Source organism: Hippopotamus amphibius, chromosome 5 (genome assembly GCF_030028045.1).
Source record: "Hippopotamus amphibius kiboko isolate mHipAmp2 chromosome 5, mHipAmp2.hap2, whole genome shotgun sequence".
NCBI lineage: Eukaryota > Metazoa > Chordata > Mammalia > Artiodactyla > Hippopotamidae > Hippopotamus > Hippopotamus amphibius.
In genome coordinates, this window is record NC_080190.1 from 141,121,420 (window position 1) to 141,135,137 (window position 13,718).

A 13,718-nucleotide genomic window follows, 5' to 3' on the forward strand; every position below is an offset into this window, starting at 1 on the left:
GTTAAACTTTTTAAAATCCACTAGATCCAGTCATTTTTTTGCTGGTGGTTTATAATAACTTTTAACAGGTTATCTTAATCTAAAAAAACTCTGCCATATAATATAAATAAAGTGAAAATACTTCTAAGCTCATTTACAATGATTACACAACTTTTATATCAAAATTCTACAGAACCACTCCAAGAAAGGAAATTTAAAAGTCCATATGACTCCCAAATATAGATGACCAAAAAAGCTATAAAAAATAGCAATTCCAAAAGTTTTATAAAAATCTATTAATGTGATTAAATACATTTACAGATTAAGGGAGAAAAACTGTTCATTTTCAATAATGAATAAAAAACATTTCATAGAATTCAACAAATTCAAAGCCATATCTGTTAGCAAATTATTAATTAGAAAGGAACTTCTTCAACTTGATAGAATATCTATTAAATATCTATAGGAAATTTCATCTTAAATTGTCGATAGAATTACTTTTTTAAAGCCCACGCAAGAGAATGATTGTATTGGAGGTCTTAGTGCATGAGACAAAAGAATTTACAAATGTTAAGAATTCAAAGGAAGAAAAAAATATTTGCAGTTGACATGATTATTTACCTCAAACTTTGAAAAGAATCTATAGATAACTTATGGTTTATCAAGAAGGCTGTATATAAGATTAATATATACAAGTCAATTGCATTTCTACACACTAGTATCAAATAGAATAAATAAATTTTAAAAGATGTAACATAGTAACAGAATATCAAATATCTAGAAATAAATCTAACAGAAGTTGTATAAAACCACCATAGGAAAAAGTTTAAAACTTTTATTAAAAAATATGAAAGATCACCTAAATAAATGTATATATGCCATAACCATTGATAAGAAGACTCATCATTATTGTCAGTTTCCCCTGTTTGACCTAATGATTCAGTTCAGGTTCCAATCTTATCAAATATCTTTATGGAAACTGTTGGCAAGATTCTAAGTGTACAGAGAACTAAAGGGCCAAAAATAGCTAGAAGACTGCTTGTGAGGGCAGGGAGGAGGTAATTGTTTGATCAGATATCAGCATTTAATGTACTTGACATGATGTGTCAAGAATAAATCAATCAGCAGAATAGGTAGGCAGCCCAGAAGCAGAGTCTCTTATATAAGAAACTTATATAAGGATCTGAAGTAACATGTCAGACCAAGAGGTGGGGAATAGACAATTTAATCCAAGAGTTGGGAAAAAATTATTATCCATAAAGAAAAGAAAATAGATTAATTAAATCTGTCTTTCAACGTATACGAAAAATTTAACTCTAGATGTATTAAGAACTTAAATATTATATAAGTTAAGGTTCAATTAGGAAGCTAAAGCACTCTTAGAGATATGGAATAAGAGATTTATTATAAAGATTAAATTTTACAAAATTGTAGGATAAGCTGGGACTTCTTTGTAAGAAGGTTTGTAAAAGTATAATTGAACTTGCCAGAGACCACAAAGAGGAGCTGATAAAAAGTATGGGGGAAGGCTGTTCATCCACTCAGGGTCCTAAAGTTACTGTAGGTCATAGGTCAGGTTGGAAAGGAAAAATAGGTGAAAACCAGGAAAATCAAGGGAAGTAGAACCCACAAGGACACACTAGAACTGGTGTCTGTCTCTAACCCTGATTTTGTGGGTGACTGGCAGAAGAAGCCAGTGTCCTCTGTGTGCAACTGCAGGTGGGCTTGGCACAGGACTGGAGGAAGCTGTAGGAGGAGAACCAGCAGGAGCCAGAGGAGCATCTAAAATCTTAGATTTGGTTATATCACACCTATTATAAAAGTCAGAAAGAATTGAAAAGAAAAGTTAAAAAACCACAATAGCAGCCATCTCCCAGAAATTTGAACTACGCAGTTAAACTTAAATTAATAGAACATATCCCCCCCCAACAAATAGAGAACATAAATGCTTTTCATCTACAAATGAAATGTGTAAAATTTTGCTACTAATTTTTACTTAAATAGTATATTCATAGGGTATAAATTCAAAAATGTATATAGTGAGAAAAATCTGTCACACTTATTTTTCAAGTTCTAGTTCCCAGAATGAACCTCTGTTACCAGTTTCTATATTTTTGCTGAGAGATATTCTATGTATACACAAACAAATAGAAATAGATAGTTCTTTTTTTCTAACATATTCTGTGCACTCTGCTTTTTATTTTTAATCTATTCTTTTAGTAGTTACTATTATAACATGCACCCTTAACAAAGTAATAACATCACTACCTTTTTTCCAAACAATATAAAAATTTAAAAATCTGATTAACAACCTCACCCTGACCATTTAACATTACTACCAGAATTTTACTTCTGCTTCCAAATTAGTAGTTATTATAATTACTGTCATTTTGTTCATTCAGAGTTTGTGTATATTTCTGAATTTTTGAAACTCTCTTTGCTGTCCTTTTTTTTATCCCTTCTGGGATAAATTTCTCTATTTTGAGGTACACATTTTTTAGAAGTTCTTTCAGTGAAGAACTGGAAACAGGTTTTGATTTTCTGAGTATATTTTTATTTCTTAATTCTTGGTGGAAAGCTTAACTATATATAAAAGTCTAGAATGACTTTTATTTTCTCTTAGCACAACTTCTGGTTTCCAACTTTGCAGAAAAATCTCTCCATTTATTTAAATTTTCTTTAGTTTTCAGCAGTTGTTATGAGTTGAATTGTGTTCCCCCAAAATATATGTTAGTCCTAACCAGTACCTCCAGATGTGACTTTATATGGAAATAGAGTCTTTACGAAGGAAATCAAGTTTTCATGTCTGAGGTCCTAAGCGTAAACCCTAATCAAATATGGCTGGTGACAATATAAAAAGAGGAAATTTGGACACAGAGATATACATGCACAGAAGGAAGACAATCTGAAGACATTCATGGAGAAGATGACTGTGTGACTGGAGTGATGCACCTACAAGGGAAGGAATGCCAAAGATTGCGGGCAAACACCCAGAAGCCAGAAGAGACAAGGAAGGAGTCTTCCCTAGGGACATCAGAATGAGCTGGAACTGCTGACACTCTGATTTTGGACTTCTGCTCTCCAGAACTGTGAGACAATAAATTTCTGTTATTTTAAGCTACACGGTGTTTGTACTTTATTACAGCAGCCAGAGGAAACTAATGTTTTACAGTTTGGGGCATACATATCTTGCACATTTTTTGTTGAATGTATTCCTAAATATTTTATGTCTTTGGATATTATTGTAAATGATAATGGTTTTGAAAACAGTTTTCTACTTATTCATTGTTCATTTTTGTATGTTGATTATGTATGCTGGAGTTTTGCTAAATTCACTGGTTAGTCTTGATAAGTTTTTTATAGTTTCCTTAAGATTTTTAATTTATATGATCATATTACATCTTGCTTGCCTCTCCTTTATTTCTCTTGCTGTATTTTACTGTCATGCAAGTACAGTGTTAAATAGAAGGGGTTGTAGTGGACATCGCTGGCTTATTCTTTCTCTTAGGGGGAATGCATTCTATATTTAATAATTAAGTATTATATTAGCTGTAGGTTTTTTGTAGATGCCCTTTACCAGTTTGAGGAAGTTTGCTTCTTACTATTTTGCTGAGACATTTTATCATGAATGGGGGTTAAACTTTTTCAAATGATTTTTTACATTTATTAAAATAATTTAAACTTGTATGTATAAATAAAATAACTTCAATAAGCATTAAAGTAGAACTAGAGAGAAAAATCAACAAATTTACCACCGTTAAAGGAGAGTCCCATATAATTCTCTCCCAATCATTTATTGGTCAAGCAAACAAAAATTTAGGGAAGATACAGAAGAATCCAACCACAGAATTAACAAATTTAATCTCATGGTCAAAGAACTCTGAACCTAACATTTAATGAATTCATATTCCTCTGTTATATCCATGAAATATTTGTAAGAATTATTAATAAACTATTCAGTAATTCATTTTTTGACAAATTTCAAAGAATTGACATAATATAGGCTATTTTCTTCAACTAGGGTGTTACTATATCAACTTTTTAAAAAAGAGATAATTATACCAATACATTTGATAAATTTTAAAAATAGACACATACTCTAAACATTTTTTTCAAGATCTATTATCTCTGCAGCTGTCATGGATTATTCAGTCAATAGTGTCTTAAGGGACTTTCCTGGTGGTACAGTGGTTAAGACTTCGCTCTCCAATGCAGGGGGTGTGAGTCTGATCCCTGGTCAGGGAGCTAAGATCCCATATGCCTCCTGGCAAAAAAAACAAACAAGAAAACCCCCAAAACATAAAACGGAAGCAATATTGTAACAAATTCAATAAAGACTTTTAAAATGGTCCACATGAAAAAGAATCTTTAAAAAAATAATATCTTATATTTAATGAAGTATGGTAAGTATCTTTTAGATCCAAGAACAAAATACCTAGAACTGAACTTTAATGAACATACTACATACAAATATTTGTGTAATGCAAAGAAGTACCCGGGGTGGGGGTGCTTATTTTAACAAAGTTTTAAAAGGTTGAAAATTATGATGTAGTCATCCAGTTTTTTAGGAGAAAAAATAATAAAATAAATTTAAAATAGAAGAAAAGAAATCCTAAAATAAGAGCAAAAATCAAACAAGAAACAAATTTCTAGTTAGGGTTATGCAGCCCCAGATTTAATCCTTTAAGTGAATTACAAAATAAACCTGTACTGAAATTTATTGACAGAATAAAAGGAAGGTATAATTAGTATTCAAATGGAAATATAATCAATATATCAGAAAATAGATTATAAAATAAAATTATAAACATTGCAGTAAGCACTTTGAAAACTTAGGCAAAGTGAACAGATTCCTATAAAAAATATAATTTTACAAAACCTTGAATCAATGTCATTCTACATCTACCAAAAAATGGAATTAGTAATTTGAAATTTTCCCAGAAAGGAAACACCAGAGCATGGTAATTTTATAGATGAGTTCTACCAAAATTTCAAAGAACAGATTTTCTTTTAAAATCTACACAAATTCTCCCAGAGAATAAAAAAGGACTAATTCTCAATATTTAGTTGGGCTAAAGTAACCTTGATTCTAAACCGAAAGGTTAGTACAAGGAAGGAAACAGGCCAGAATCAATTGTACATAAAAATTGAAAATCCTTAATGAAATATCACTGAACTTGTAAAGAGACCTTCCTCAATCTAGTAGAATGTAAATTCAGCAGATACCACTTTGAATGAAGAAATCTGAGAAAAATTTTACTTAAAATCAGAATTTAGAAAGAAATGTAAAAATTCTCGGTTTCTTTCCAGTATTGTGCTTACTAGCATAGAAAGACAAGAAAAAGAAAGAAAAAAAGGCATGGGATTGGGAAGAAAGATTGTCTCCATAGAAAAACTTCAATTAAACCATAATAAATTTATTAGAAGTAAAAAAAAAAAGAGACTTTAACAAGGTGGTTGATTAACATTATTTTACAATAAAATTGCATTTCTGTTTATGGGCCATTAGGTTAGAAAACATAATTTTAACATATTTCTGATAGAAATAGAAATGATAAGATACAAAGAATAAATCCAACAAATGTGGAAAATTTGAGTGACCAAAGATAAAAATTTCATAGAAAGATCTTAAAGAAAAGTTAAATGAAGAGAATACCATGTTCATGGCTAGTAAAACAATGCTTTAAAATATGCCATTTCTCCCTGAATTGATGTATTGATTCAATGCATTTCAAATCAAAATCCCAATAGAATGTTTTTGTGCAGTTTGATAACCTGAATCTAAAATTTAAATGGAAGAGCAAAGGAGTAAGATCAAAGATATGACTAATCAGGTGAAGGATTTACTTTTCAATGTATAACAGTGAATTATTGGTTTATAGATAGACAGCCTGTACAAGGAAAAAAAGTAGAGCACCAGACAAATGCTAGCAGATAGGATACATTTATTTATAACAGAAGTGACATTGCAAACCATTGGGGAAAGATAGAATGATTAAATAATGTTGAGATATGTGTTATCCCTACAGAAAAAGTGAAGTTGCATCCATGTCTCATACCATACATGAACTCAGTTCAAGATGGATGAAGATATAAATGCACCAAGCAAAATTTTTAAACTTTTGGAAGAAAATAAAAGTATCTCTGTGCTTTTATATAAGCTCAGGAAATATCTTAAACAAGACACTGAAAACAGTCATTTTAAGAGAAGATTGATACATTCAGTAACATTAAACTTAATTACTTGGGTTCATCAGAATGTGAAAAGACAAGATCCACGTAGAGAGAACATAACTGCAATATTTAACCTCTATAGGATTAATATCAAAATAGATCAAGACTTCCATCAGGAAAGTAATCAAGATTTAAAAGGAAGTATCATTTACAAATGACATATATACCTTACCTCCCACTCCCACCACCACCCTTACACACAAGACAGCTCACAAAGGCTGATAAAATGAACTTCTGCTGTCATTCTTATCTTATATTAGAGGCAGATCTGATCCTTGGCCAATATGAAAAGCATGCATTCTTTATGCTGTGTACTGTACCTGGCACATTAAACTAATCATTGCTATGTCCTTGATCATTTGCAAGGTGAAATCTTGTTACAAGCTGAGCAATTATTCTTGTCTCATCTGTGTTACTCCTGCTTTCTCCCGAGTTCATTTAGAATGTATGTCCTAATTCTATAAATCCATTCTGTTGGGATGTTTCAGATAATTATAGTTTACATATTAACTGGTGCTATAAAAGCCTCAGATTCAATTGGGTCTAAAACTTTATGACATATAGATTTGGAAGGAAAATAGTAGTGAGTTCATTCAGTGGGACCCCATGACCAAAAAAGATAGCTATCTTCTACCTAACCATTAAAAGAAGGAAAACAAGAAGTGCAGTTTCTGGCAAAAGAAGACTCGCCCTCTCCCAAGAGGGCAGGGATTACAACAAACAAACAAACAAAACATATAGAGAGAGTATTTCTAAGGGGAAGTTGCAAATGTTGGAGGGCATTCCTAGAATGCTTTAATTATTGCTATTTTATACACCTAACACAGCATGAGCTTTCAGTGTTTTATAAACCTTACAGGAAAGCATTTATTTTCTGATAACAGAGTTCAGTCTATTTAATGAGTAATGTATTGTGTAATTAGACAGACAAAACAAGTCCTCTTTTGAAATACCAACACTGTCTTCATTTATCATTAAATATTTTCTGATACCAAGGAAGAGAAAAATGCTTTAATAAAAGATTCTCTTATATAAGGTGTGCCTATTCCTGAGGCACTTGTAGGAGAAAAGAGAGATTAAAAAATGAATTGTAACATATTCATTTATATATGTGATATAGGTCTCAATTAAGTGTGAAGACAATCTGCTTTAGCCATCAAAACTCTACTTAATTTAATGCTACTTTTGCCATAGCATGATTCACATTTTAAAGTTTTGTTATAGATTTGTTTTGGAAGGAAAATACACACAGGGCTCTTGGATTATAATTATTACTGCTGTCCTGTCTTAGGCTGTTTCTTAGAAAGCATAACAGTTCACAATGTGTAAGTCAGTTTGTGGATGATTTCTTATATCTTTCTCAGAGCAACAGAGAAGCAACTAAAGTAATAGTAAAGGAAGGACGTTTAAGATGTCTTAAATTATGCTTCCTCTCCATGAGTATGAAAAATAAAGAATTGTGTGCGTTTAAGTCATTAGTCATGCATATTAGAAAAAGACACACGAATGTCTTTGAATATGACATTGTTTGTATTTTGAAATTTACCTAGATTTAAATGCTTTTGTCTAAAAGCATCTAAAACAGACCTGATTTAGCTGTTTTTGACTAGACTTTTTGTCCAATAGATTTTATCAATCAGCATCAAATCACTATATATTATTTAATATTATATCAAGATTTAATCCTTTTAGGAACTTTATCTTATACATTTCAAAAACTGTCTTCACATAATGAAATATACGTGAAAACAAGTGTTTGTGAGCTCATAATGACTTCTCTTTTTTATTCTCATCTGTTCCATTCAAAATCCTTTCATTTGTTTTTCAGGTTGGTGAGGGAATTTTTTCCTTAAATGATCAGCCATCTAATTATTGCTGTTGTTTGCTTCATAGGGTCAAAGAGAATAAGTGATAGTGAGGTCTCTGACTATGACTGTGATGATGGAATTGGTGTAGTATCAGGTAAGAATTTCGGAATTATAGTAATAAGAAGGAAGTATAACTCATCATTATTTACCAATAAATATGTAAATAGATAGATAAATATGAGATACAAAGGACTTCCTCTTTATCCCCCCCAAAACAGCCTTATGGCAGTTTAAACTGAATAATTCTAGTTGCTGGAATACCTGTGCTAATTATTAAATTGAATACTCTTATTGAAAGATGTCACATAAGTAAATACCAATTTTCTGTTTTTAAACTACTAAGTAATAGGATTTCACTATAAATTTGAGAAGTTATTGTATAACTGAAAGTTCTTTATACTTCACTAACAGTGTGAAAAAAAATCTTTTTCGTATCACTAATAGAGCCAAATATGTCAAATATTTGAATGCACTTTTTGGAATTTTTTTCATTGCTGTTATGTTAAGTATCAGGTACAGCTACATTTTGAAATTATGCTATTGTAGTCTAAAATATTGCCTCATTTATGATTAGAAATTTATCTGATGATTTAATATTTTAGGTAAGTAGCTATTTTTTAATTCTGGAAAAAATTTCATATATGTTATACTCAAAATATTATAAAAATACTTGATTCTCTTCTTCTTGAAGGTTAATTAGCCTAGCACATTTCATAAGCATAACCAATTGTATCATGAACAAAATATGTTCTATTGTATGTACAATGTGCTGCAGTTGCATCAGTGACTGATACTTTTTGTTGGACAGTTTTTGATAGAGTGTGAGTCAGTTTGCATGTTATCAGTGTACTACTTTTGAAAAACCCAACAACTATCTTTTAGCCTTTATTTTTTCTACTAAGGGTGAACAGTATATTAATTCACTAAGACTGCAAAAATATTTTCCATGCTTTATGGTTTGTGAATTAAACCTTAATAAAGTTACATTTCTCATGATCTCTTGGAGGTTGTTAGCATTTTTTCCTACTTGTATTCTCTTGCTTTGTTACTTGACTTTTCAACTTCTCTTTATTAAATATCTAGCCACATCAGATTTTTTTCACCCAAAATATTTCCCTTCAGGTCATTAAAGCTCTTTATCTTGATGCCATTTTTGGCATATCTTAACTCTTTTATTTTCTATTTCAAGGATGACAAAAAAAAGATCATGTTTTTATTTTTCCATTCTGTTCAAGGAACTGTATCTTTTGAAAACAAAATTTTTTAAGGAATCATTCATGATTTGGGTTAGTACTCTCTGGAATAATTTTTGCTATTACAGAATAGTATTCAGCAAACCTACACAATTCAGAGTGCTTACCCTGGCTTCATTATTTTTTACCACCATGAAACATCATTTCTTGTCTCAATATTATTATTAATTTTTTTTACTATATAGTGAATCATTTAAAATTCATTGAAGAAAAAAGACTGCTCTGTAATATCCTACATGTTGATATTTTGAAATCCCATGTAATTTTTGAGACATGTTTTTTTCATCATATACCATACTTTAATAATGCATTTAAAAGATAACATTTAAAAAACTACAATACCATAGTCCTGATTTTGATGTTTGTAAAAAGGATGGGAGATAACTTCAAATACTTGCAATCTGTCAGAGTTTACATATTTACTTCAAATGGTATTCAGAGTGTTTTCTAATATTATTTCTTAAATAAGTATAGACTACAGAAATTAGAAACTTCTTTGTCAAGTTAATAATTTAAAATATTTATAATTGTTGAGAACTATTTGAAGCTCTTCTAGGTCAATGAAGAGATGAAAATGTTTTTCGAATAAACTTGAGTATTGTATTGAAGATTATTAACTGTGTAAAAAAATGTTACTGTACCTAGTATAGGACCTTGGACATAGTAAGTCTCTAAATATTTGAATATTCGTCATTCCTTTTCAATTTAAGTGTTTATAAAATATTACCTTAGCATTATGCTTTATTCATTATGCTTTACATTTCCACCTTTAGATTATCGACACAATGGTCGAGATCCTCAAAGCTCAACATTGTCAGTGCCAGAGCAAGTAATGTCATCAAACCATTGTTCACCGTTAGGATCTCCTCACCGAGCAGATGTTATAGGAAGGACTAGATCTTGGTCACCCAGTGTCCCTCCTCCACAGAGGTAAGACAGCATAGCATTTCATTTGTAGGTTGATATTAATAAGGCTATTTATCATAAAGTATTATTGGAAATTTCTAAAGATAAATTCTTGTAGAAAAAGTTAGGGAAAAACATACGTGTTATTCAATAGCCTATGTAATGAGAGTAATATGAAATATGGGCTACTTCGTAACTTTGGATGACCTATATATTATTTTATTGTAAGAGTTCATAGTTACAAAGCAGAAATTTCCAGTCTTATATATATATATATATATATATAATAGAGAGAGAGAGCTGATCTAGTTAGACCCAACTAATTATTCTCATGAATGATATAGATATTGATAATTTAAGAAATAGGAAAAAATAAACATTCGATGGAGCTATACAATTAAGAACAATCATGAGAAGACTAAAAAGGAATGCATGGCAGTGGGAAGAATTGCTTGGAAAATTTGCAATTCGAAGTCTTTTGCATAGAGGAAAACTCTGATTAGTCAAAGTACAGAAAGGCTTAGTGGAGTAAGAACCACGGAAGTAACGTTTCCTAACAGGAAATATGTGCATGATGTCACATTTTATATAGTTGCAATGTTTAAGGAAATTTAAACTCTTAAAATGGCTGCCTCATTTTAAATGAATTATTGAGTTATTTTTAGACATTTAGACTTAAAATTTTAAATTATAATCTTAATTTTATATGTGGTATTGGACTATCTAAGAGAATGAGATTTATTATATTTATAAATTTAACTTTAATTTATAAGGATATTAAGCACTTTAAAAGTGTTATGTAATTTAGACAATTAAAGAGAAAATCTAATACATTAAGTTTATAAACATAGTTTAAAATGTTTGAAGATGTTGAATTAACTAAGTTTGTAAATGGGACTAAAATTATTAAAAGTCTTCTGAAAAGTAATTGTTTAACTGTGATAGGCCTATCAGTAGAAAAATAAGATTTGTAATCTGAAATTTAAAATGCAAGAGAGAACGAGATTTTAAATTTGTAGCTTTAATAAATTAAGCCCTCCCTTGTTAAAAAAAAAAAAAAAGAATGCTTGACTTTTACCAGGGAAAGAATATTTGAATGCGCCAATAGAAAAAGGCATGGGTTTTAGATTAGATTCACCTGCACTTAATAGAAAGCCCGTAATAACAGGAGCTTATATAAAAGGTTTATTCCATCATGAAAAAGAAGTATGTAAGTAGTCAATTCAGGCCTAGAATGGTAGCATTAAAAAAATAATTGTTGATCAATTATGAAGACATCAGTTTAGATCTTAAAATAAATGACAATTATTATTCCTACCATAAGATCCACCAATGTGTTGTCTATAAGCAACATAGTAAACTCATTTTCTCCACACAAATCTATTCCTCCTCTTGTATTACATATATCATTATCACTACTATACACCTGGGAGTTATCCATTAATAGTTTTGATAATCCTTATCTCCATCCCCATTGATATTAGCTTAATTTTATGCCTTACCTCTGTTATAGCAGCAGTCTCCTGTTAGTTAAAACAAAACAAAAACCTTGGAGTTGACATTACAGTGATTTTTGTCTTTTTCTACTTTGTTTCTTAGTATGTTATATGGTTATGGCTTATTAAGATATATAATGGATCTTGCTATTTCAGTCGGAATGTGGAACAGGGACTTCGAGGGACACGCTCTGCTACTGGACATTATAACACAATTAGCCGAATGGATAGACATCGTGTCATGGATGACCATTATTCTCCAGATAGGGACAGGTAAATATGATCAAATACTATTAGATCTTATTCTAATTGCTGCCTTCAGGAAGGAGGTATTACCGTAAAATGTTTTCATCCTGAACTTGGGTATTTCTTATCTTAGTTTCTAAAACCATATGCTTCCTTTACAATACCTACATTGATTCTACGACTGCCACATCATTAAAAAAAAATTAAAGAAACAAAAACAACCTTCTATTTGGTAAGAAAAAAAAATTCCTTCTGCTCTTACAATTTTGGTACTTTGTTAAATCAAACCAGTTAAGTTCATGAATTTGCACGTGAGGTTATAATGATAATCATAAGGAAAACAAGATGTTTTTATTATTTTTACCTTATCATAGCCAATTATCATATAAAAAATACTTTCATGAGACAATAGATTTTATGTCTTTTACGTTCATAAGGGAAATCAATGTGACTTATTTTTACATAAAAATGTTGAGACAAGTCTGGTTTGTTTAGGAAACACACAAAAACTGATTCATGAAGAGGTTTTTCCTCATGGCTTTCAGTAAACCTTTTAAGAAACTTAAAGAATTATGCTTGTCAACTCATGTACTTGGAGGACTTCTCTGAATTTGCTCTATTAAATGCGATATACTTACAAGTAATATGGTATGTTTTGATACATATATTAATTACTACTAACTTTTTAAGTTAAGCAAATTGCTTAACCCTCTAATTCATGGTTTGGTTATTATATATAAAATAGAAAATGCTATGACATTTTCCCAAAACTATCAAATGGGTTTAAGATAAGGATTAGGATAGAAAGCTTAATATAGTATTCAGAGAATATTATGATGAAATAACAAGGGAACTCAGAAGTCTCTTTGTATGCATCCTAAACTAATTTTAATAAAATACTTGGGTTTTCCATCAGTTGATATGAAAATTTGCTGTCAATATTTATAAATTTAATTGTTTTGTCTAAATGTAAGGTTATACTTAGTTCATACTTATAGTTTCATTGTGTTGGAGTACACTTTTCCAAAAGAAAAGATAGGGAGTAATTTAGTCTTCAATAGTGTCAGGTATTGGCTTTTGTGTCTGAGATCTAAGAAGAAATAGAAAGTTATTAAATTAATATCTTTCTTAGTGTCAAATGAAAGTTTTTTCTTTCTTTTTCATTTATTTGACTTTTTCACAGTGGTCTGCGTCTTTAGGGGTAATTATAGGCGTGTTACCTATAGAAATTGATGTTTGTCAAGTACAATAATAGTGAAAGGTAACTAAGTTAGTATGATTAGGAAGGAGTCATATTAGGGTGAATGAATGAGTTTTTTGCTAGCTAGGAGAACTTTAATGAGTGATAATTTTTGGAAATTATTTATGCAGTGATTCATAAAGTCCTTGTTCATTGATGGCTTGCTAATAAGCAAATGATGAGGGAGAAAAGTCTGAAATGACTTTAAATCTTCCAACTTTATGTAAAATGGACTTGATATTTTCTCTGAAGACAATATTGTATGTCTAAATCTTGCAGAGAAGAATAGAATAAAATTAGCCTCCAGAATTATATTACAAACAGCAATAGTATCATATCAAATGCATAATATTTTATCAATATTTTAAGACAAATAGCCCTAAGGTTAATGACCAAAAAATGCTATTATCCTTGGTGACTAACCCTTGGTATTAGTTAATATTTGAATTAGTCATAATTAAAATGTCATATTATCTTGTTTACTTTATAACTTTAT

At 30.2% G+C, this 13,718-nt stretch overlaps 1 protein-coding gene across 37 annotated transcripts in view; it reads left to right on the forward strand.

Moving 5' to 3' along the window:
* Positions 1 to 13,718, forward strand: part of RIMS2 (regulating synaptic membrane exocytosis 2) — a 577,683-nt gene that overhangs the window by 347,484 nt on the left and 216,481 nt on the right. For all 37 annotated transcript variants that reach the window (XM_057735252.1, XM_057735261.1, XM_057735257.1 and 34 more), the window contains 3 exons: positions 8,107 to 8,175; positions 10,108 to 10,264; positions 11,893 to 12,009. In XM_057735252.1, coding sequence (XP_057591235.1) covers positions 8,107 to 8,175; positions 10,108 to 10,264; positions 11,893 to 12,009 — 343 coding nt within the window. The remainder of the gene's footprint in view (positions 1 to 8,106; positions 8,176 to 10,107; positions 10,265 to 11,892; positions 12,010 to 13,718) is intronic.